Genomic DNA, 22,006 nt, shown 5'->3' with positions numbered 1-22,006 from the left:
AGAGGCCGCCTGACACGCTTCCGTCTCCTGGCTTCAGGAGGGAGTGCTCCGTTCCGCCCACAGGGGGCACCGTCCGCTTGTGACACCGAGTCCCTGCTGGGAGGACTTCCTCGTTCCTTTCTGCAGTTTTTATGGTGTCGTAATTTACCTAATTTACCTGGTGGCACAATGTGTCAAAGCGCTGAGCTGCTGAACTCGCGGACCAAAAGGTCCCAGGTTCAAATCCCGGGAGCGGAGTGAGCGCCCGCTGTGAGCCCCAGCTCCTGCCAACCTAGCAGTTCGAGAACATGCCAATGTGAGTAGATGAATAGGTACCGCTCTGGCGCTCCATGCAGTTCTGCCAGTGGCCACATGACCTTGGAGGTGTCTACGGACAACGCCGGCTCTTTGGCTTAGGAATGGAGGCGAGGCTTTCTCTCTATAGCCTCAGGGCTCCACTCACTTTTGGGTCCTCCCCCAGGTTCTCATAGATCTTTTAACTTCCTCCATGTTTACAAGTCTCACTTAGTGCACTTTGATCAGCCCATCCTTAGGTTTTATTGATGTCTTTTAACTTTGTCTTATTAATGGTTTGGTTTTTAATCGTATGTTTTAATTTTTCATTTGTGTGTTTTTGGTATTTGATGTTTTTGTATTTGTAAGCCGCCCTGAGTCCCTGCGGGGAGATAGAGGCGGGGTACAAGAATAAAATTATTACTATATTATTATTATAGATGAGCACCAACCCCCAGAGTCGGACACGACTGGACTTAACGACTGGACTAATTTACTTAAATTAGCCTCCCCACATAAAGCGGTACCTAGAATTTCCTGCTCGACAGACGCAACTGTCTTTGGAGGTGCTCAGGAGGGCAGAGAGCCAGGCTATTTGTGGAGCTCAGTCCGACCCGGCCTTCGATCCCACGGCCTCTCAGCCAGTCGTGATTCATTGCAGCCGGCTACTAACCGGAGGCGCCACAGCCCGGCCTGGGACGCCAGGGTGGCCGCGTGGGGCCGGTGTGCCAAGGGAGTCCCAGGCCCATCGTTGGTGGGAGGGGCTCAGGGTGCAGCCCTTAGACTGCAGGGGAACTACACATCCCGGTCCCTGCAGCTCCTCTCAATCAGGGCCAGTTCTCCCCGAATCTCTCTCTCTGGTGAGTTCATTCTCCCTGTGCCTTAGGAAAGGGTTAAGGGAGAGGCAGTGGGCGGGGTCATGCCAATTCCATTCCGTATCCTATTCTTTCCTATGGCACACAGAAAACAGAGGAAATGATTTGCAACTGGACATACTAGAGAGAGGATTGGGGAGAATTCGCCATGATTTCTAGGAGTTGTGGGTACTGGGATGTATAGTTCCCCTGCAATCTAAGAACTGCACTCTGAATACTACCAACGGTGGACCTGGGACTCACTTGGCACACAGAACCCCTATGACCACCAAAAAATGCTGGCGGTTATTGGAGGGATGTATAGGAGTTGTAGTTCACTTCCACGCAGAGCATTCTGGGAACCCAAACAGTGATGGATCTGGACCAAACCTGGCATGCGTACGGGACATGCCCACATTTGGACACTGGTGGGTCTGGAGGGGAATCGGCCTAGACATTGGGGAGTTGCAGGTAGTGGGATGTATAGTTCACCTGTAATCCATGAGCACCCTGAACCCCAGGAACGAAGGACCTGGGACTCACGTGGCACCCCTTCTCCAAGATGGCCCCCGCAATGCCGCCTCCCCAGAACGAGGCCTCGAGGAGGAGCCATGGATGCCATTGAGCAGCTTCTCTGCACCAGGAGCACGGCTCTTGCAATGCCAGTGGCTTCCGATTGTCCTCTCCAGAGGAAGGCCAAGGCCCCGAATGGGACGTGAGAAATGCCCCCTGAAGTCGGGAAACATGAGATCCTAATGGAGCCCCAGGATCCGAAAGGGACCCCAAAGGGCGTCTTGCCCAAACCCCTGCCCTGCAGGAACATATCGCTGGATTGATTCATTTCTTTATTTAGATATACAAAAACAAAACAACATCATCAACAACAAGAGATTAAAAATACTGCTAGTGAACTACTACTACGAAGATGCACCTAGAGAGCACATTTGCCCAATATGACACATTTTAACCAGTGATAGAGTTTGTCTCTATTTTCCATCACGTACACCAAATTCCCAGTTTCATCATCTTGAACAAAGCTTACATTACATTTACATTTCAACTGATTCTTTGTTTATCAGGTTCTATTATATTTCCATCAGACCATAACATTAGCTGAACAGTAGTAACACAAACACACCCCATTCCTGTTTCTTGTGTGAATGTATCACATTACCCATGATGTTAACCTACATGTACCATCTTCCATGTTTATAGCACACGTGGTCCTACCTGCGTGAGGTGTGATCTGCTTCCCGTGCTTCCCATTGTGTTATATCCATTGTGGTGCTTCCTTTATAAATCTTTGTTTCTGAGCACAATATCTTACTTGACATAAAATAAGGCACCCAGAATATCCCATTGACTACGAGAAGAGTTATTGTTATATCACAAACCATTGTCTGAACTGTGTCATGTTTTCAACTCCAGACTTAATAATTCAAGTTTCCAAATTTTATCTTCTATTTTTTTAAAGTTATTAACTCAAAATCTGTATGAACCAAGTCTTCCAACCTTCCTGTTTGTGTGAACGTGTTTGCACGACTTCCCAGCAAAGCAACCAGACGTGGTTTCTGAAGGGCCTCCTGGATCTCACAGACCTCACTCTTCCCTGAACACTCGGCATCCAAAGAACAGGAACCCTTTCAGCTCAGAACAAAACAAGCGAACGATGAAACTTGGCACACAGACCCAGCATGGCCAACTGTGCATACAGGTGAGGTTTGGGAGTGATTGACCTTGCCATGTGGGAGTTGTAGTTCACCCTTATCCAGAGAGCACTGAATCCAGCTGACGTTGGATCTGCAACCCCCACCAATGACGGATCAGGACCAAACCTGGCACACAGAAACCCCAGGACCAACAGAACATACAGGAGGGTTTTGGGGACTGACCCACCCGTGTGGGAGTTATAGTTCACCCTGCATCCAAAGAGCCCACCAATGATGGATGTGGACCAAACTTAGCACACACAACCCTGATGACCAAAAGAACATACTGGAAGGGTTTGGGGATAGACAAGATAGTTAAAAAGAACAGATGGTGATCAAAGCAGTGAATACATGTTGTATAAAGCATAATAGGAATAATAATGTCTGAAGCAAGACAACGGAATCCAAACCCATGCCACCAACACTGAAGAAGGCAATGATGTTCAAAGGCGCTCTAGATTAAACATTAAACATTTTGGGCCAAAAACAGGTCTACCCACCCCTCCAGTTTCAGCAGTTTTGACCCTTATAAATCCCCCTCTTTGTTGCAAATAAAAAATTCAAAAAGGGAGATTAAAAGCAACAATACAAAAAGGCAGAAATTATATATAATGCTTCAACTACCCATGAAACTAACTACTACATGAGATACAAAACTAAATCAGAAACAAACAGACCAGCGAAACAGTTACTTACCTAGACACACAACTGAACTAACAAACAGAAGTGAACACGTACCCAAAAGCCTCATTCTATCTGTTAATTTTTATTTCTCATTATTCTACTCCCTTTAGATAATATACAGTAATTATTTCCAGAATGGAACATACAGAGTTCCCTCACTACTTCGCGGTTCACTGTCTGCGGATTCGCTGTTTCGTGGTTTTTCAATAAACTCTCAAAGACTATTATAAATCATAAAAAACTTACAATTTACAGCCTAAGGAAGGGAGGAAGGAGAAGCCGAAGGGAGAGAAAAGGAGCCCAGGCAGCAATGGGAGAAGGAGGTGATTTATCAACACGCTATCTATATATATAAAAGGAGAATGGCATCGCTCCACCGAGCAAAACAACAAAACGAAAGGCCCCCCCAACCTAGAAAATTGACAACACAACCCCTCATCCACGTCTCTACGTTCTTACAAACAAACTACACATCCCAAACCTCCATGGGGCCAAAAAAACCCCAAAACCGGAATGCTCCATCTGCGCATGCCCAAGAGGCCAGCCCGCGTGCACACACAACAATCCACACCCCTCCCTCCAACGGCCGCTCCTGCGCACACTCCTTCCCCCCCCCCCCCTCAGACACTGTCGCCATCCTCCCCACCATCCCACAGCCTAATACTTCTCAGGAGTAGCAAGGTGGGTTCAAAATGCCCCCCCTCAGGGACCTATCCAATGAAAAAACTACTCAAAACCCACGTAAGATCCCCTTTAAACTCCCCCCCCCCCCCCGCCACCGGACTCACCAAACAAGTTACAGCCCATTTCCTTTCCTCCCCTCACAACTGCAAGGCCTGGCTGCTCAACAAAGAATCCTCCCCCCCCCCCCCCCGGGCAGGGAAGCAGCCAGCCTTTGAAGGTCCAAGGCCATTCCGTGCTCATCACTCTCTCATCTCAGGACAGTAAATAAAGAGCAACACTCTAAAAACACAGGAATTCCATCCAGTAAACAATCTGGACCACCTAACACCTCCCAGCAAAGCATTCCCGCCCCCTCAGAGAGGGAAGCACCCAGGCTTTGAAGGTGTAAGGCCATTCGGTGCTCATCACGCTCTCATCTCAGAACAGTAAATAAAGAGCAACACTCTAAAAACACAGGAATTCCATCCAGGAAACAATCTGGACCACCTAACACCTCCCAACAAACTATTCCCATCACCAAACTCTGGCAAATCCTGTTTTCTGAGGGCCACAGACAGCACAAGCACATAAAGTATCACAAACAACACCACTCTGAGCTACTGAACTTCTGGACCAAAAGGCCACAGGTTTGAATTGGGGGAGCGGAGAGAGCAACCACTGTTAGCCCCAGCTTCTGCCAACCCAGAAGTTTGAAAACATGCAAATGGGAATACATGAATAGGTACTACTCCGGCGGGAAGGTAACAGCGCTCCATGCAGTCATGCCAGCCACATGACCTTGGAGGAGTCTACGGACAACGCCAGCTCCTCGTCTTACAAATGCAGATGAGCACCAACCCCCAGACTCAGACACGACTGGACTTAATTTCACAGAAAAACCTTTACCCTTTACCTTTAACTACAGTAGAGTCTCACTTATACAACATAAACGAGCCGGCAAAACGTTGGATAAGCGAATATGTTGGATAACAAGGAGAGATTAATGAGAAGCCTATTAAACACCAAATTAAGTTATGATTTTACAAATTAAGCACCAAAACATCATGTTATACAACAAATTGGACAGAAAAAGTAGTTCAATACGCAATAATGGTACATAGTAATTACAGTATTTATGAATTTAGCACTAAAATATCACAATGTATTGAAAACATTGACTACAAAAATGCGTTGGATAATCCAGAACGTTGGATAAGAGAATGTTGGATAAGTGAGACTCTACTGTACCACCAATTCCTCAATACTTTATTTCCCATACCACCATACTTCGCCACAGCAACGCGTGGCTGGGCACAGCTAGTTTGTTTATAAAGACTTAAAATAGTGTATAACTACTAAAATAATGTATAAATATATAGCATCCCAACTTCGCGGATTTTCACTTATTGCAGCTGGTCCTGGAACCTAACCCTCGCGATAGGTGAGGGAACACTGTATTTTAGTTCAATCTTTCTACAATACCTCACATGTGATGAAATGTCCCAACTTTGAGCTTGCATTTCCAAAATTTGCAAGAGTTGCTTTTCTACGTGTTAGAATGACACTCTGGGGTCAATTAACACCATTCTCTCCAGGGTGAATTCTATGATGTCTATGTATAATGTTTTTTCATGAAAAGCTCTGTCCACACTCCATGCATTTCTACAGTTTCTCCCCAGTGTGAGTCCTTTGATGCAAACGTAGACCTGAACTACGAGTAAAGCTCTGCCCACACTCCAGGCAGTTATAGGGTTTCTCCCCAGTGTGAGTCCTTTGATGTGAACGTAGACCTGAGCTCTGAGTGAAGCTCTGTCCACACTCTAGGCATTTATATGGTTTCTCCCCAGTGTGAGTCCTTTGATGGGAATGTAGACCTGCCCTCTGAGTAAAGCTCTGTCCACACTCCAGGCATTTATATGGTTTCTCCCCAGTGTGAGTCCTTTGATGTGAACGTAGAATTGAACAATCACTGAAGCTCTGTCCACACTCCAGGCAGTTATAGGGTTTCTCCCCAGTGTGAGTCCTTTGATGTGAACGTAGACCTGAACTATGAGCAAAGCTCTGTCCACACTCCAGGCATGTATAGGGTTTCTCCCCAGTGTGAGTCCTTTGATGTGAACGTAGACCTGAACTACGAGCAAAGCTCTGTACACACTCCAGGCAGTTATAGGGTTTCTCCCCCGTGTGAGTCCTTTGATGAGAATGAAGACTTGAACTACGAGTAAAGCTCTGTCCACACTCCAGGCAATTATAAGGTTTCTCCCCCATGTGAGTCCTTTGATGTGAACATAGACTTGAACTACGAGTAAAGCTCTGTCCACACTCCAGGCATGTATAGGGTTTCTCCCCCGTGTGAGTCCTTTGATGTCTTTGTAAGTTTCCCTTCTGAGTAAAGCTCTGTCCACACTCCAGGCAGTTATAGGGTTTCTCCCCAGTGTGACTCCTTTGATGTCTCTTCAGCTTTCCATGCTGACTAAAGCTCTTTCCACATTCGATACATTTATATGCATTCTCCTCCATGTCAGCAGTGTTATGTATATTTAAGTCCAATACGGACACTTGATTCTTGTTTTTCCCTTTCTGATTACTCACAACAGTGGGTTCAAATTACAGGAAAGTAGATTCCATCTGAACATTAAGAACTTACTGACTGTTAGAGCTGTTCAGCAGTGTAACTCTCTGCCTCAAAATGTAGTGGAGGCTCCTTTGGAATCCTTTAAACAGAGACTAGATGCTCATCTGTCAGGGGTACTTTGCGCTTTTCCTGCACGGCAGAGGCCTGGACTGGGTGCCTCATGCAGTCTCTTCCGACTCTACGGTTCTACTCTAGAATCCAAAGTGAATGTAGGAATTCAGCAAGATCAGCCCCTCGAGAGGAATCCTTTTTCCTAGAGGACTGGTTTCCTTACTGCACTTTGGTTCCCAAATTCCTTAATATCGACTAGAAGCTGGTTCGTTTCCCATCACGGCAGGGGTGGCTCCAGAGAACTCTCATGTCCTGGTCAAGAAAGAAGAAGCAAAAGGTTAGACATGAAGCCGCATACCTCTGGCTCAAGGTAAACAAAGCGAAAAAGGAAAGAAGAAAGGAAGGAAACACAGAAGGACAGGATAAGAGAAGGAAGGAATCATAGAAGGAGGGAATTGAACCCTTTTCCCATATTGGAGGGCCACACCCATTTCATTGGGTCAGACCCAAACGTGGTTAAAGGAACAGAAGGCAGGCAGGCAGGCAGAACTCCTCCCAACATTCAAGAGTGTAACATGTTCTGGATCATGGGTTTCCCTGAATTACCAACATTGTGCTAAATGCTGAAAGAAACAAGGATTTCTTTATTGATTCTGTCATTATCTCCCATGCCACAGGGACTCCCTACACTGCTTCCTCAGCATCTCAAAGGGTCACTCCGGCCACATTTCCCAAATGAATCTTCCAAACTAACAAGGACCTGCATTCCCAACTGGCCAATTCAAAGCCCCTCCCTGAGATAACAAGGTCAGGGCTAAGAGGTCCTCATTCTTCACCACCGGTGGATGCGCTGAAACTGACTCATAGAATCATAGAATCATAGAATAGTAGAGTTGGAAGAGACCACATGGGCCATCTAGTCCAACCCCCTGCTAAGAAGCAGGAAATCGCATTCAAAGCACCCCCGACAGATGGCCATCCAGCCTCTGCTTAAAAGCCTCCAAGGAAGGAGCCTCCACCACGGCCCCGGGGAGAGAGTTCCACTGTCGAACAGCCCTTCTCACAGTGAGGAAGTTCTTCCTGATGTTCAAGTGGAATCTCCTTTCCTGTAGTTTGAAGCCCTTGTTCCATTGTGTCCTAGTCTGCAGGGCAGCAGAAAACAAGCTTGCTCCCTCTTCCCTATGACTTCCCTTCACATATTTGTACATGGCTATCATGTCTCCTCTCAGCCTTCTCTTCTGCAGGCTAAACATGCCCAGCTCTTTAAGCCGCTCCTCATAGGGCTTGTTCTCCAGACCCTTCATCATTTTAGTCGCCCTCCTCTGGACGCTTTCCAGCTTGTCAACATCTCCCTTCAACTGCGGTGCCCAAAATTGGACACAGTATTCCAGGTGTGGTCTGACCAAGGCAGAATAGAGGGGGAGCATAACTTCCCTGGATCTAGACGCTATTCCCCTATTGATGCAGGCCAGAATCCCATTGGCTTTTTTAGCAGCCGCATCACATTGTTGGCTCATGTTTAACTTGTTGTCCACGAGGACTGCAAGGTCTTTTTCGCACACACTGCTGTCAAGCCAGGCGTCCCCCATTCTGTATCTTTGATTTCCATTTTTTCTGCCGAAGTGAAGTATCTTGCATTTGTCCCTGTTGAACTTCATTTTGTTAGTTTTGGCCCATCTCTCTAGTCTGTCAAGATCGTTTTGAATTCTGCTCCTGTCTTCTGGAGTGTTAGCTATCCCTCCCAGTTTTGTGTCGTCTGCAAACTTGATGATCGTGCCTTCTAACCCTTCGTCTAAGTCGTTAATAAAGATGTTGAACAGAACCGGGCCCAGGACGGAGCCCTGCGGCACTCCACTTGTCACTTCTTTCCATGATGAAGACGACGCATTGGTGAGCACCCTTTGGGTTCGTTCGCTTAGCCAATTACAGATCCACCTAACCGTAGTTTTGTCTAGCCCACATTTTACTAGTTTGTTTGCCAGAAGGTCGTGGGGGACTTTGTCGAAGGCCTTACTGAAATCCAGGTACGCTACATCCACAGCATTCCCTGTATCGACCCAACTCGTAACTCTATCGAAAAAAGAGATCAGATTAGTCTGGCATGACTTGTTTTTGGTAAATCCGTGTTGACTATTAGCAATGACCGCATTTGTTTCTAAGTGTTCACAGAACACTTCCTTAATGATCTTTTCCAGAATTTTGCCTGGTATTGATGTGAGGCTGACCGGACGGTAATTGTTTGGGTCGTTCTTTTTTCCCTTCTTGAAGATAGGGACCACATTCGCCCTCCTCCAATCTGCTGGGACTTCTCCCGTTCTCCAAGAACTCTCGAAGATAATTGCCAGTGGTTCTGAAATAACTTCCGCTAGTTCCTTCAGTACTCTTGGGTGTAGCTGATCTGGCCCTGGGGACTTGAATTCGTTTAGAGAGGCCAAGTGTTCCTGGACAACTTGTTTCCCTATTTGGGGTTGGATTTCCCCCAATCCTTCGTCCATTCCGTGTTGCTGAGGTTGAAGATGGCTTTCTTTTTGTGAGAAGACCGAGGCAAAGAAGGCATTAAGTAGTTCTGCCTTTTCCCTGTCCCCTGTCGCCATCACCCCATCTTCTCCTTGCAATGGCCCTATCGCCTCCTTTTTCTTCCTTTTTCTACCAACGTAAGCAAAAAAACCTTTTTTGTTGTTTTTTATGTCCCTGGCAAGCCTGAGCTCATTTTGCGCTTTAGCCTTGCGAACCTTTTCCCTACAGGAGTTGGCTATACGTTTGAATTCTTCTTTGGTGATTTCTCCCCTTTTCCACTTCTTGTGCATGTCACTTTTGAGCTTTAGCTCAGTTAGAAGTTCTTTAGACATCCATTCTGGCTTCTTTGCACTTGTCTTATTTTTCTTCTTTGTTGGCACTGTTTGCATTTGCGCCTTGAGTATTTCACTTTTGAAAAACTCCCATCCATCCTTAACTCCCTTGTTTTTTAATATCGGCGTCCATGGAATGCCGCTCAGTAATTCCTTCATTTTTTGGAAGTCAGCTCTCTTAAAGTCCAGAATGCGTGTTTGACTTGTCTTAGTTTCAGCATTCCTTTGTATTGCAAACTGCAGGAGCACATGGAGAAGGAGCCTCACACTTCTCCCTCAGCGCATCCTCTGGGGAGAAAGCACGAGCTTGCCCTCCCTCCACTGTAGCCTTGTTTCCTCAAGGAGGCTCCTGGCCCTCGACACCCCCGTGATCCCGGCCCAACCGAAGAGGAGGAGGAGGAGGAGGAGAGAGATGAGAGAAGAAGGCAGCCGGAGAGGGAAGGAAGGAAAGGAAAGGGGTTTCCATGTGGAAAGGCCCTTGAACCCTCTCCTGCCCAGCCCACACATTCCTGGGACTAGTGCCCGCCCTGTCCCTGTTTGTAAAGACCTAAAAACATGGCTGTTCCAATGTGCCTTTGATTAATTCAGTTCACTAAATTATTGGCTCGGGCTGTGGCACAGGCTGGAAGAGCAGCTGCAATGAATCACTGCAATGAATCACTCTGACCAGGACGTCATGAGTTCGCGGCCCGCTCGGAGCCTATGTTTGTCTGTCTTTGTTCTATGTTAAAAGGCATTGAATGTTTGCCTATATGTGTAATATATACACATATAGTCCCCTTCGGGGTGAGAAGGGCGGAATATAAATGCTGCAAATAAATAAATAATTTGGATCCCTCTAGCTATAACTTAATTCTCGACTCTTGCACTTTACTATTGCCCCTGCCCTGGGCTTGTACTAACCTGACTGGCCCCTCCAGCCTTAACTTATCTGCCTCTTGCACTTTGCCACCAGCCCTCCCCTCGCAGCTGTATTGCACAGGCCTTTCCCTTGTCCCTAGCTCGGAAACGTCCATTACGCTCAGCTAAATATTGGTTGTTGTATGATGAATTATGTTTTAAATTATGTCCTTTATGATGTTGGTATATGTATTTTTATTGTGTTATATTTTGACCTTTGTCTGATTGGGCTTGGTCCCCATGTAAGGTGCCCTGCATCCCTGCAGGGAGATGGTGGCGGGACACAAAAATAATGTAGTAGTAGTAGTTGTTGTTGTTTATTTATTTATTTATTTATTTATTTACAGTATTTATATTCCGCCCTTCTCACCCCGAAGGGGACTCAGGGCGGATTACAATGAACACATATATGGCAAACATTCAATGCCAACAGAAAAACAACATTCAGTTTTAGACAGACACAGAGGCATTTTAACATCTTTCCAGCTTCACAATTCCGGCCACTGGGGGAGCTGTTGCTTCACCGTCCACTTGGTGGCTGTTCTTCCTCATTCTTTTCCTCGTGTTTTGATGGCAGTTTTATGGTGTTGTAAATTAGTTAAATTAGCCTCCCGCACAAAGCATACCTAAATTTTCCCTACTTCACAGATGCAACTGTCTTTCGGGGCTGCATAGGTCAACAGCAAGCAGGGGCTATTTTTTTTAATGGTCGGAGGCTTAACCCGACCCGGGCTGCGAACTCATGACCTCTCGGTCAGTAGTGATTTATAGCAGCTGGTTACTAGCCAGCTGCGCCACAGCCCGGCCCCAATAATAATATAATAATATTATTATTATTAGTAGTAGTAGTAGTATTGCGGGGGGGGGGGGGGAAGTGTGGTACAATATGGTGTTATACTTTAAAGAGACCAACAAAGTGTTGAACAAAGTGTTCAAAGAATAAGTTTTGTCGGCTTCAACTCAGCCTGGACTAAGGTTTATGTACAAGGTTATGTGGATGAATGGCTCAAGTATTTTGTATTGTTTTAAATATGTATTTAACTGCTTATGTTTTTATTCTTTTGTATTGTTGTGTATTGGCATCAAATTCTGCCAGTTTTGTAAGCTGCCCTGAGTCCCTTCGTGTGAGAAGGGCGGGATAGAAATGATGAAAATAAATACATAAAATAAACAAAGAAACAGAAGAATGCAAGCAAAATGGTGGATCAGGTGAAGGTGGTATCGCTCAACTGCCAAGGCCTTGGCTACTGCTATAAAGGGAAGATGATTACAAATAATAATAATAATTTATTTCTTATATCCCACCTCCATCTCTCCAAGGGGACTCGGGGCGGCTTACATGGGGACAAAGCCCTAAAATCAACAGTTGACATATGCACACAAACAGTAGAAGTTACAAAATTTAAATACATAGCAAGAACCAAACAATTTTAAAACTTTAAGATAAAACACATAGCATATCAGTTAGACAGGGGAGTGGGGCTGTTTAGGATTACGTGGGAGGGGCTGACTTGTGCAAACATGAATAGTGGGACCAGAGTGGGGTAAAGTGCTAGGAGCCGGCAAGGTGATTTGGACTGTATGATGAAAGTGCAGCTGATTATTCTATATAAAAGCATTAGCAACGAGAAAACAGCTAGCAAAACATGAGTTAGAAAGGACTCAAAAAGATTTGATATTTTTAAATAGAGAATACTTTGAATACAGTAATGCAGAAACTCCAAATTATTAGCCAAAGCAGCACACGTTAGAAAGGGAAGAAAATAATAACATCCATTAAAGACAAGGAAGGTAAGAATCATACAAGGATGGAAGACAAAATATTACCGTATATACTCGAAGATAAGCCGAGTTTTTTATTTATGAGCTGAAAAAGCCTCCCCCAGCTTATAATCGGGTCAAGGTCAAGCCAGGCAGTGGAGCCTGGAGACTACAGTGTGTTGTCTTTTCCAAAACCTCCCTTCTCCGCTTCTCCTCCCAGGCTGGAGTGATCTTATTTTTTAAGAGAGAGAGAGACAAGAAGAGAATGTTTTCAAAAGTGAAAGAAGAGTGAGTGAGAGCCTCTTGCAAGCCAGGAAGAAGAAAAAGATTGCAAAGCAATAATTCCATTGAATAACATACAACCCAACCGATTAAAATTCAACACTGCAGCAAAGCTGTGGGTACAACAGGCTGTGAACTGTCTCAGTCCATAAAGTACTAACAGAATCCATCGCTAAGGCCTCAGGTTGAGTGAGGAAGGTGCTCATCCTGGTCCAAAGGCTTGTTCAAAAAACCGTGTTTTCAGTTGTGCCCAGAAAGCTTGAAGAGAAGGGGGAACCTGATCTCCTTCAGGAGGGCATTCCAAAGCCACGGGGCCACCACCGAGAAGGAAGCCCCCCCCCCATCGCAGTCTCTCTCTCGCTCTCGTCCCCACCAACCCTACTTGAGACAGTGGCAGACCAAGAGGAGGGCCTCCCTGGCAGATCTTAAAGTTCACAACCATAAAAGGAGATGCGGTCCTGAAGAGAGGTTGGACCCCAAGTGTATAGGGCTTTCTTGGTAATCACCTGCACCTTGAATTGGGCACGGAAACTTGTTGGAAGCCAGTGGAGCTGTCTTCATAGGGGCACGGGATGGTCCCTGTAACCAGCCCCAGTTAGTTATTTAAAACATTTTGGAAATGACACAAAATAAAACTCAGGCCAGGGATTATTATTATCTCCTTTAACACCAGTTAAATGTTAGAAAATTCTGCAATAAATGTTTTAAAAGAATTAAGACGGAAGAGTTTCTAAAAAAGAGGGAGAATGGAAATGAGAGACTGGGGTTTAAAGAGGATGATAAACAGAGACACAACCCAATATCTCTTTGCAGGAAGGAAGGGAGAGAAGAGTTTATATTATTACTATTATTACATTATATCAGTTATAATACCATATTATAACATTATTATTATTATTATTGTATGTCATTATTATAATATAATATGTCCGCTCCAGCTCCACCCCCAATTCCTGGGGACATGCGCAGAGAGACCTTCCTCACTCAACACCCAACATCCGGACACCCTCCCCTGGGCACCCTCCTTGCAGGCAGGCGGCCCATTTCCTCACATCAGGAGACACTTCCAGGGTGTCCAGATCCATCATTATTTGGAATCGACAATGTTCTCTGGATGCAGGTGAACTACAACTCCCAAACGCAAGGTCAAGGCCCACCAAACCCTTCCAGCATCTCCTGTTGGTCATGGGAGTTCTGTGTGCCAAGTTTGGTCCAACTCCATAGTTGGTGGAGTTCAGAATGCTATTTGATTGTAGGTGAACTATAAATCCCAGCGACTACGACTCCCAAATGACAAATCAATCCCACACCTGCAACCCCACCAGTATTTAAATTGGAGCGCTTTGGGTATTTGTGCCATATTTGGTCGAGTGAATGAGAATACATCCTGCATATCAGATATTTACATTACGATTCACAACAGTAGCAAAATGACATTTATGAAGGGGCAATGAAAATAATGTTATGGTTGGGGTCACCACAACATGAGGAACTACTGTATTAAGGGGTCGTGGCATCAGGAAGGTTGAGAACCACTGGCCAAAAGAGAAGCGGGGTCTGTTGAGTCCCCGGAAAAGAAGACCGAGAGGAGGGGGCTGGAGAGGAGCCACATGCATACATGGGGAAGGCGGCCCCAAGGAAGAGGGAGGGGGCTTCCTTTCTGCTGCCCTGGAGACGAGGCCTCAGCGGAGCCGTGGGTTCCAAGGACAGGGAAGGAGATCCACCTGAACCTCAGGAAGGGCTGCTCAGTGGTGGGAGGCTCCTTCTTTGGAGGTTCTTAAGCAGTGGTTGGGTGGCCATCTGTTGGGGCTGCTTTCGTGGTGTTTCTCCTCCCTTCCTGCATGAAAGAAAGAAAGGAGGGGTCCGGGCAGGGTGGCCCTTCTGTGGGTTCCTCCCCACTCTAGGATCCCCTGATTCCCATCGGGAGGGGCTGGTTGCATGCTGCAAGTTGGGCTCTGAGGATGACCCGGGAGGGAATCCCACTGGAGCACTGCCACACAACAACATATCTGGGAGTCACCTCTGACCCACAAGAAGCACTGCTTGGCTATCAAGCAACAAATAACATCCTACGAAAGAGGACTGGCACACCCTGGGGATCACAACCAGGCACAGTGAAGACATCTGCCCTTGCGCTTGGCTACTCTGCGGCTGAGTACGCATGCCCAGCGTGGAATGCATCTCACCACGTTAACAGAGGGGATGTGGCTCTTAATGAAACATGCCGCATGAACACAGGGTGTCTACGCCTCACATCGCTGGAGAAAATATACTGTTCATCCGGTATTGCACCACCTGACATCTGCTGGGAAGTAGCAGCCAATAATGAAAGGACCAAGGCAGTGACATCTCTGGCCCATCCTCTGTTCAGATATCAGTCAGTACGCCAAGGCCTTAAATGAAGAAATAGCTTCCTAAGATCTACAGAGATACTCGCAGGAACACCTCAGCAAGCAAGAGTTCAAAAGTGGCAGGGTAAAACCATGGCTGATACTGAATGGGAGACTCCCCCTGGGCACACACAAGACGGAGAGACTCAGAAGGCGCTGAACAGACTGCGCTCTGGCACCACGAGACGCAGAGCCAACCTTCAGAAATGGGGCCTCATAGTGGAGTCCACGACATGCGAATGTGGAAGAGAGCAAACCACGGGCCACTGACTACAACACGGCCTGAGCCCCACCACATGCACAAGGGAGGGCCTTCTCACAGCCACACCAGAGGCACTCACTCCAAGGGGCCAGGTTCTGGTCAAAGGACATTTAGTAGAAGGCCAAGGTTTTGTTTACTTTGTGTTTTTAAATCCATGACCACTTGTACCCTCGGTTCGCTTCTGACACGATAAATACATAAATATTGGGAGGGGAGGGGTGGCCTGTAGCCCCGAAGGAAGGAAAGAAAGAAAGACGGCAGGACCAGGGCCCCAAAGGACCTCCACAGACCAGAGAGCCGATTGGCCAGAATTGAGGAGAGGCGTCAACAGGGAGGATGGCTGAGGCCTGTCTTGGGAGCCCTCCATTACGCCCAGCCCCTCCCCCCCAAGAGAGAGAGAGAGAGAGAGAGAGAGAGAGAGAGAGAGAGAGAGAGAGAGAGAGATCTATACAGGTACTAAAAGGGGAAAATGTGTGAGTGTATATGTGGCTGAGGTATCCACTTACACAGACAGCCTCCCTCCGGCCTCCAGAAAGAGCTCTAGTTCCCACTGAGCAGGAGACACCCCGGCCCTCCCCCACTGACACGCAGGTTACAGGGAGCGCCATGAACACGAAGCCCAGACCCTGCCCGTGTCCCCCACAGACCCCATCCTGCCCCCCACCCAAGGGAAGGAAGGCTTTCGTGTGGGGACCGTTTCACCCTAGATGTTCTGTTTCTCCTCCAGAATGGACATCCCAGGGTTCCTTACTTTGCATGACCCCGCCCACTGCCTCTCCCTCAACCCTTTTCTATCCTTTCCTATGGCACAAACAGAGGAACAGGAGGTTTGGGGAGAATTTACACCATAATTTATAGGAGTTGTACTTGAACTGCATCCAGAGAGGACTGTGAATCCCACCAAGGATAGATCTGGACCACACTTGCCACGGATGATGGGACTTGCAGTACCTTCACTGATACCGTGACCCCCACCAACAACCGACTAAACTTGCCACAAAGAAGCCCCTTGACCAACTGAAGATACTGCAGGGGTCAGTGGGAATGGGCCTTGGTTTTGGGAGTTATAGTTCACCTGCAGCCAGAAAGCAGTGAACCCAGCTGAGGTCAGATCTGGACCACACTTGGCAGACAGGCCCTGAACGGCAAACTCGATTTCACTTGCTACTTGCAACATGTATTTAAGGACTACGAGGATTATGAGCAATTGTTCGTTATAGAATATCCTGCAGCAAAGCCAGTGATTGCCTAGTGAAATGTAAGTCAAGAGAACATTACTGTGATTATTGTGTATAAGGTTATGCATTGATTTAATGTTACTACAGTAGCATATCTATTTTATGTATGTTGTTGTTCTTTTTTACACATGGAAATATAGTGCCAGAAACTTATCCCATACTGAGAAGAATCAATCACCTGAAGAAGGTGTTCCAAACACCGAAACAAGGAATACACCTGGGATACCTTGTTGTGCCCTGGTCACCATGCAGAACACCACCACAAACCCGGATATGACACCACCACAAACTCGGATGCCACAGATGGTCCTTCAGGATATGTAGAAGTGACTTTTAAATCATCATATATTGGACTATTGTGTTTATTTTGAGGAGATTGAAGTCTCCGATTTGAAACCTACATGAATACGGACATTTATTCAGGATAGGGACAGGTACACCTTTATATTGTGCATATCTTCTTCATCTATCTATCTATCTATCTATCCAGATAATAAAAGTGAAAATCTGTTTGTGTGTATGTGGCACAAGTGTCTGCTCACACAGACAGCCTCCCTCCGGCCTCCACAAACAGGCTATAGTTCCCAATGCAGTGGAGCCACCACGTCACTTCCTCACCTGACTTTACGGGTTATAGCGAGTGCCACGAACATGCAGCCCAGACCCTGCCCGTGTCCCCCACAGACACCATCCTGCCCCCCACCCAAGGGAAGGAAGGCTTTCATGTGGGGACTATTTCCTCCTAGATGTTGTTTCTCCTCCAGAATGGACACCCCAGGCTTCCTTGATTTGCATGACCCCGCCCACCGCCTCTCCCTTGACCCTTTCCTACCCTTTCCTATGGCACACAGTACACAGAGGAACTGATCAGCAACAGAACACACTAGAGAAGTTTGGGGAGAATTCACACCATGCTTGACAAGAGTTGTACTTGACCGACATCCAGACAGTACTGTGAACCCAACCAAAAATACATCTGGACCACACTGGCCACGGATGACGGGACTTGCAGTACCTTCCCTGACTCTGTGACCCCCTCTGGCAATGGACTGGGACTGGACTTATTTTATTTATTGACATTATTTCTACCCTGCGCTTCTCACCCGTTGGACTCAGGGCGGCTTACAAAACGGGCAATTAATGCCAATACACAGTAATACAATAAATAAAACATTAAAACAGTGAAATAACATAATGCTATACAAGACTTGGCACAGAGGAGTCCCTTGACCAACTGAAGATCCTGCGGGGATTTAGGGCAGGGGTCCCCAAACTAAGGCCCGGGGGCCGGATGTGGCCCTCCAAGGTAATTTACCTGGCCCCCGCCCTCAATTATAATATAATATTTTTATATCAGTTTTAATAATATAATATATTGTATATACATATGATATTGATAATAATATTATCATTTCATACAATATAATACTAATAATACCATATAATAATATTAATTATATGTTATATATTACATCTAATATTACAGTATAGTGGTATAGTTCAATATAGTAATATATAATGCTAATATTGTGTAATAATAATAATAATAATAATAATAATAATAATAATAATAATAAGTTTATTTGTATCCTGCCACCATCTCCCCCGGAGGGGACTCGGGGCGGCTCACAGAAATATCAAATACAAAACAATAACAATATGCAATACATCAATAAACAATAACATGCACCAGTTGTAATATTTGCACATTAACCAAAAAGAATAAAAACACACTTATTAAAAACATAGAATTTAAAAACAGTGAGGTTGTAATAGTAGATTAGCAAAGTGCGCATCATAGGTTGTAAATTCAAAACATAGATAAAAGTGTTATGCTAATACAGTAGAGTCTCACTTATCCAAGCTTCTGGATAATCCAAGCCATTTTTGTAGTCAATGTTTTCAATAAATCATGCTATTTTGGTGCTAAATTCATAAATACAGTAATTACAACATAACATGTTGTATAACATGATGTTTTGGCGCTTAATTTGTAAAATCATAACCTAATTTGATGTTTAATAGGCTTTTCCTTAATCCCTCCTTATTATCCAACAGATTCGCTTATCCAAGCTTCTGCTGGCCCGTTTAGCTTGGATAAGTGAGACTCTACTGTAATATAATATATTGTATGTAGATACAGCTGCTCTAAGTCCCTTTTGGGGTGAGAAGGGCGGGATATAAATGTAGTAAATAAATGTAGTAAATGAATAAATAAATAATTTTAGACTTAGGCTCGCCCAGAGTCTGAAATGACTTAAAGGCACACAACAACAATAATCCTAATTAACCTGACTATCTCATTGGCCAGAAGCAGGCCCACACTTCCTATTGAAATCCTGATAGGTTTTTGGTGGTTAACATTGCTTTGATTTTTATTGTATTGTTCTTTCATTGTTGTTGTTGTTGTTGTTTTGCACTACAAATAAGATATGTGCAGTGTGCATAGGAATTGTTTGGTTGGTTTTTTTTCAAATGATAATTCGGCCCCTCAACAGTCTGAAGGATTGCGGACCGGCCCTCTGCTTTGAAAGTTTGAGGACCCCTGATTGAGGGGAACGGGCCTTGGTTTTGGGAGTTGTAGTTCTTCACCTGCAGCCAGGAAGGAGGGGACCCGGATGAGGTCAGGCCTGGACCAGGCTTGGCAGACAGGCCCCACATGGGCAGCTGTGCACAGAGGCCTGGTTTAATAGGAATAATAATAATAATAATAATAATAATAATAATAATAATAATAATAATAATAGATCTCTATTTACATCCCTCTCTCCTCCCTCTTGGGACCCAAAGCGGCTGAACATGGCGGAAACAACAGAGCAGGTGGATCCTAGAGACACAACGGGACAGACAGACGGAGGGACAGAACTCTCCGGAGAGAGGACGGGCCTGCCCACCCCCCTCCGCCTCCCCCCCCCGGGCACCCCAGCGAGCCTCCCTCCCTCTCCCCACAGACCTCTCTCTCTCTCTCTCCGTTCTCTTCCTTCCCGCCTCACAGACACAGACCAGGCCTCAGGCCAGGCCAGGCGCCGCCATCTTCCCCCTCCTCATCCTCCTTCCCCGGAGCCCGCCCCCGCCCCCTCCCATTGGCTGAGCCAGGGACGCCCCGCCCACCGGAGGACCCCTATTGGCTGCCTGCCGCTCCTCCTCCTTTGATGGACGGGCGGCAGGGCGGGGCTCCTGAGCAGGATTTCAATGGAAAGTGTGAGTTTGCTTCTGGCCAATGAGATAGTCAAGGTAATTAGGATTGTTGCTGTTGTGTGCCTTCAAGTCATTTCAGACTTTGGCTGAGCCCGAGTCTATAATTAATTAATTAATTACCACATTTATTTACATTTATATCCCACCCTTCTCACCCCGAAGGGGACTCAGAGCAGCTGTATGTACATACAATATATTATATTATTAGCATAGCACAATATTAGCATTATATATTACTATAGTGAACTATACCACTATACTGTAATATTATGTAATATACAACATATCTATATATATAAAAGAGTGATGGCATCAGGGCAGCGGAAAAAACAACAAAACTACAAGCCCCCCAACCTCGAAATTTGACAACACAACCCATCATCCACAGCTCTAGGTTGATACAACAAAAAGAAAAGAAAAATAAAGTCCTAATTAGAGGGAGAGGAATAATTGTTTTTATCCAATTGCTGCCAGTTAGAAGGCTAATCTCCGCCCACTTGGTCTCCTAGCAACCAACTCAGCCCAGGGGACAGGCTGTCACTTAGGCCTCTTCCATAGATTATCTAAAGCCCCAGCTTCTGCCAACCCAGAAGTTCGAAAACATGCAAATGAGAGTAGATGAATAGGTACTGCTCCGGCAAGAAGGTAACGGCGCTCCATGCAGTCATGCCGGCCACATGACCTTGGAGGAGTCTACGGACAACGCCGGCTCTTCGACTTAGAAATGAAGATGAGCACCAACCCCCAGAGTCAGACATGACTGGACTTAACATCAGGGGAAAACCTTGACCCTTGACCTTAACTACCACCAATTCCTCAATACTTCATTTCCCATACCACCATACTTCGCCACAGCAACGCGTGGCCGGGCACAGCTAGTAATTAATATTATATTGTATTATTAGTATTCTACTGTATAATATTATAATATTTTTTATCAATATTATATGTATATACAATACAGTCTGCCTTTTAGTAGTTATTGTTTTTGTAGTAAATGTTGCAATGGTTTTAAGTTGCGGTACGGTGTCCTTGTTGGAAACTGCCCTGAGTCCCTTGAGGAGATAGATAGGGCGGTATATAAATAAAGTTTTATTATTGTTATTATTATTTGTACCATCTCCCCAAAGGGGAGCGGCTCACAAAAGTACACGATTGTGCAGAACACACAGTAAGATAAAGGTCAAGGTTTCCCCTGACATGAGGTCCAGTCATGTCCGACTCTGGGGGTTGGGGCTCATCTCCATTTCTAAGACAAAGAGCCGGCATTGTCCGCAGACACCTCCTAAGTCATGTGGCCAGCATGACTGCATGGAGCGCTGTTAACTTCCTGCAGAAGCAGTACCTATTGATCTACTCACATTTGCATGTTTTTCAAACTGCTAGATTGGCAGAAGCTGGGGCTAATAGTGGGAGCTCGCTCTGTTCCCCGGATTTGAACCTGCAAATCTTTTGGTCAGCAAATTCAGAAACTCAGCGGTTTAACAACTGCGCAACTGGGGGGGGGGGGAATCTTTAAATTTACCTAAATAAATAAATAAGAAGAAGGGAGGAGGAAGGAAGGGAAGGAAGAAGGAAGAAGGAAGTGACCGGGAACTGGAAAATATAGATATTGACACCTATATATTGTTTGTACATAACAACAACAACAATAAAAACTTTATTCTTATATCCCACCACAATCTCTCTCCCCGAAGGGACTCGGGGCGGCTTACATGGAGACCAAGCCCAGCATAAACAAAGCGTCCAGGTCATTTTTATGAGCGTCCTCAGATCTTTTATCAAGCCATGTTTTATTTTTAATGTGAATTTATTATGTTTTATAGATCTGTTTTATTACAATGTTTGTACCACTTGGGCTTGGCCCCGCGTAAGCTGCCCCAAGTCCCTTCGGGGAGATGGAGGCGGGGTATCAAAATAAAGTTGTTATTATTATTATTATTATTAAAACACAATTAAAAATATATAACAACAATATAATTAATACAATTGAAACGAGAAACATTGCAATTGAAACAATTGAAACCAGAAAAAGTAAGAACATCATAAAAGGACATAATCAACTGACATCAACCGACCAGTAAGCGGGAAAAGTGGGCCCGTTCAGCCCCGAGAGGGCAGGGCCAGGGCTTGTGCAGAAGGCGGGTCCTCTCCCTTGATGTCCCCCCCCCGCCCTCCTCCCCCCTCCCAAGGCAGGCACGGGCACCACACGGCCCGGAAGGTGGATGTGGCCCCTCAGGCTCTCCCTCTGGCCCCT

The 22,006-nt window shown here is 45.8% G+C and overlaps 4 protein-coding genes across 7 annotated transcripts in view; 1 reads left to right on the top strand and 3 right to left on the bottom strand.

Moving 5' to 3' along the window:
* Nucleotides 1-18,010, bottom strand: part of LOC134294687 (zinc finger and SCAN domain-containing protein 2-like) — a 105,977-nt gene extending 87,967 nt beyond the window's left edge. The window contains exon 1 of the mRNA XM_062966281.1: nucleotides 13,637-18,010. The gene's annotated coding sequence lies outside the window, so the exon portion shown is untranslated. The remainder of the gene's footprint in view (nucleotides 1-13,636) is intronic.
* Nucleotides 1-22,006, bottom strand: part of LOC134294681 (loricrin-like) — a 676,447-nt gene that overhangs the window by 304,147 nt on the left and 350,294 nt on the right. The gene's annotated exons all lie outside the window — the stretch shown is intronic.
* The window catches only part of LOC134294654 (zinc finger protein 658B-like), a 334,996-nt gene that overhangs the window by 144,313 nt on the left and 168,677 nt on the right, over nucleotides 1-22,006 (top strand). The gene's annotated exons all lie outside the window — the stretch shown is intronic.
* LOC134294690 (zinc finger protein 782-like) lies at nucleotides 1,960-21,213 on the bottom strand. 3 transcript variants are annotated; one of them, XM_062966285.1, is made up of 2 exons: nucleotides 21,111-21,213; nucleotides 1,960-7,181 (listed from the first exon to the last, which is right to left on the bottom strand). In XM_062966285.1, exon 2 carries the CDS (start codon nucleotides 6,701-6,703, stop codon nucleotides 5,846-5,848), a length of 858 nt encoding a protein of 285 aa, XP_062822355.1. In that variant the 5' UTR covers nucleotides 6,704-7,181; nucleotides 21,111-21,213; the 3' UTR covers nucleotides 1,960-5,845. The 3 variants fall into 3 exon arrangements, with proteins under 3 accessions (XP_062822355.1, XP_062822357.1, XP_062822356.1); XM_062966287.1 differs by lacking the exon at nucleotides 21,111-21,213 and adding an exon at nucleotides 19,505-19,599; XM_062966286.1 differs by lacking the exon at nucleotides 21,111-21,213 and adding an exon at nucleotides 12,446-13,640.

The sequence above is a fragment of the Anolis carolinensis genome, unplaced genomic scaffold, assembly GCF_035594765.1.
Source record: "Anolis carolinensis isolate JA03-04 unplaced genomic scaffold, rAnoCar3.1.pri scaffold_18, whole genome shotgun sequence".
NCBI lineage: Eukaryota > Metazoa > Chordata > Lepidosauria > Squamata > Dactyloidae > Anolis > Anolis carolinensis.
This window is presented reverse-complemented; position numbering and strand designations above follow the sequence as displayed.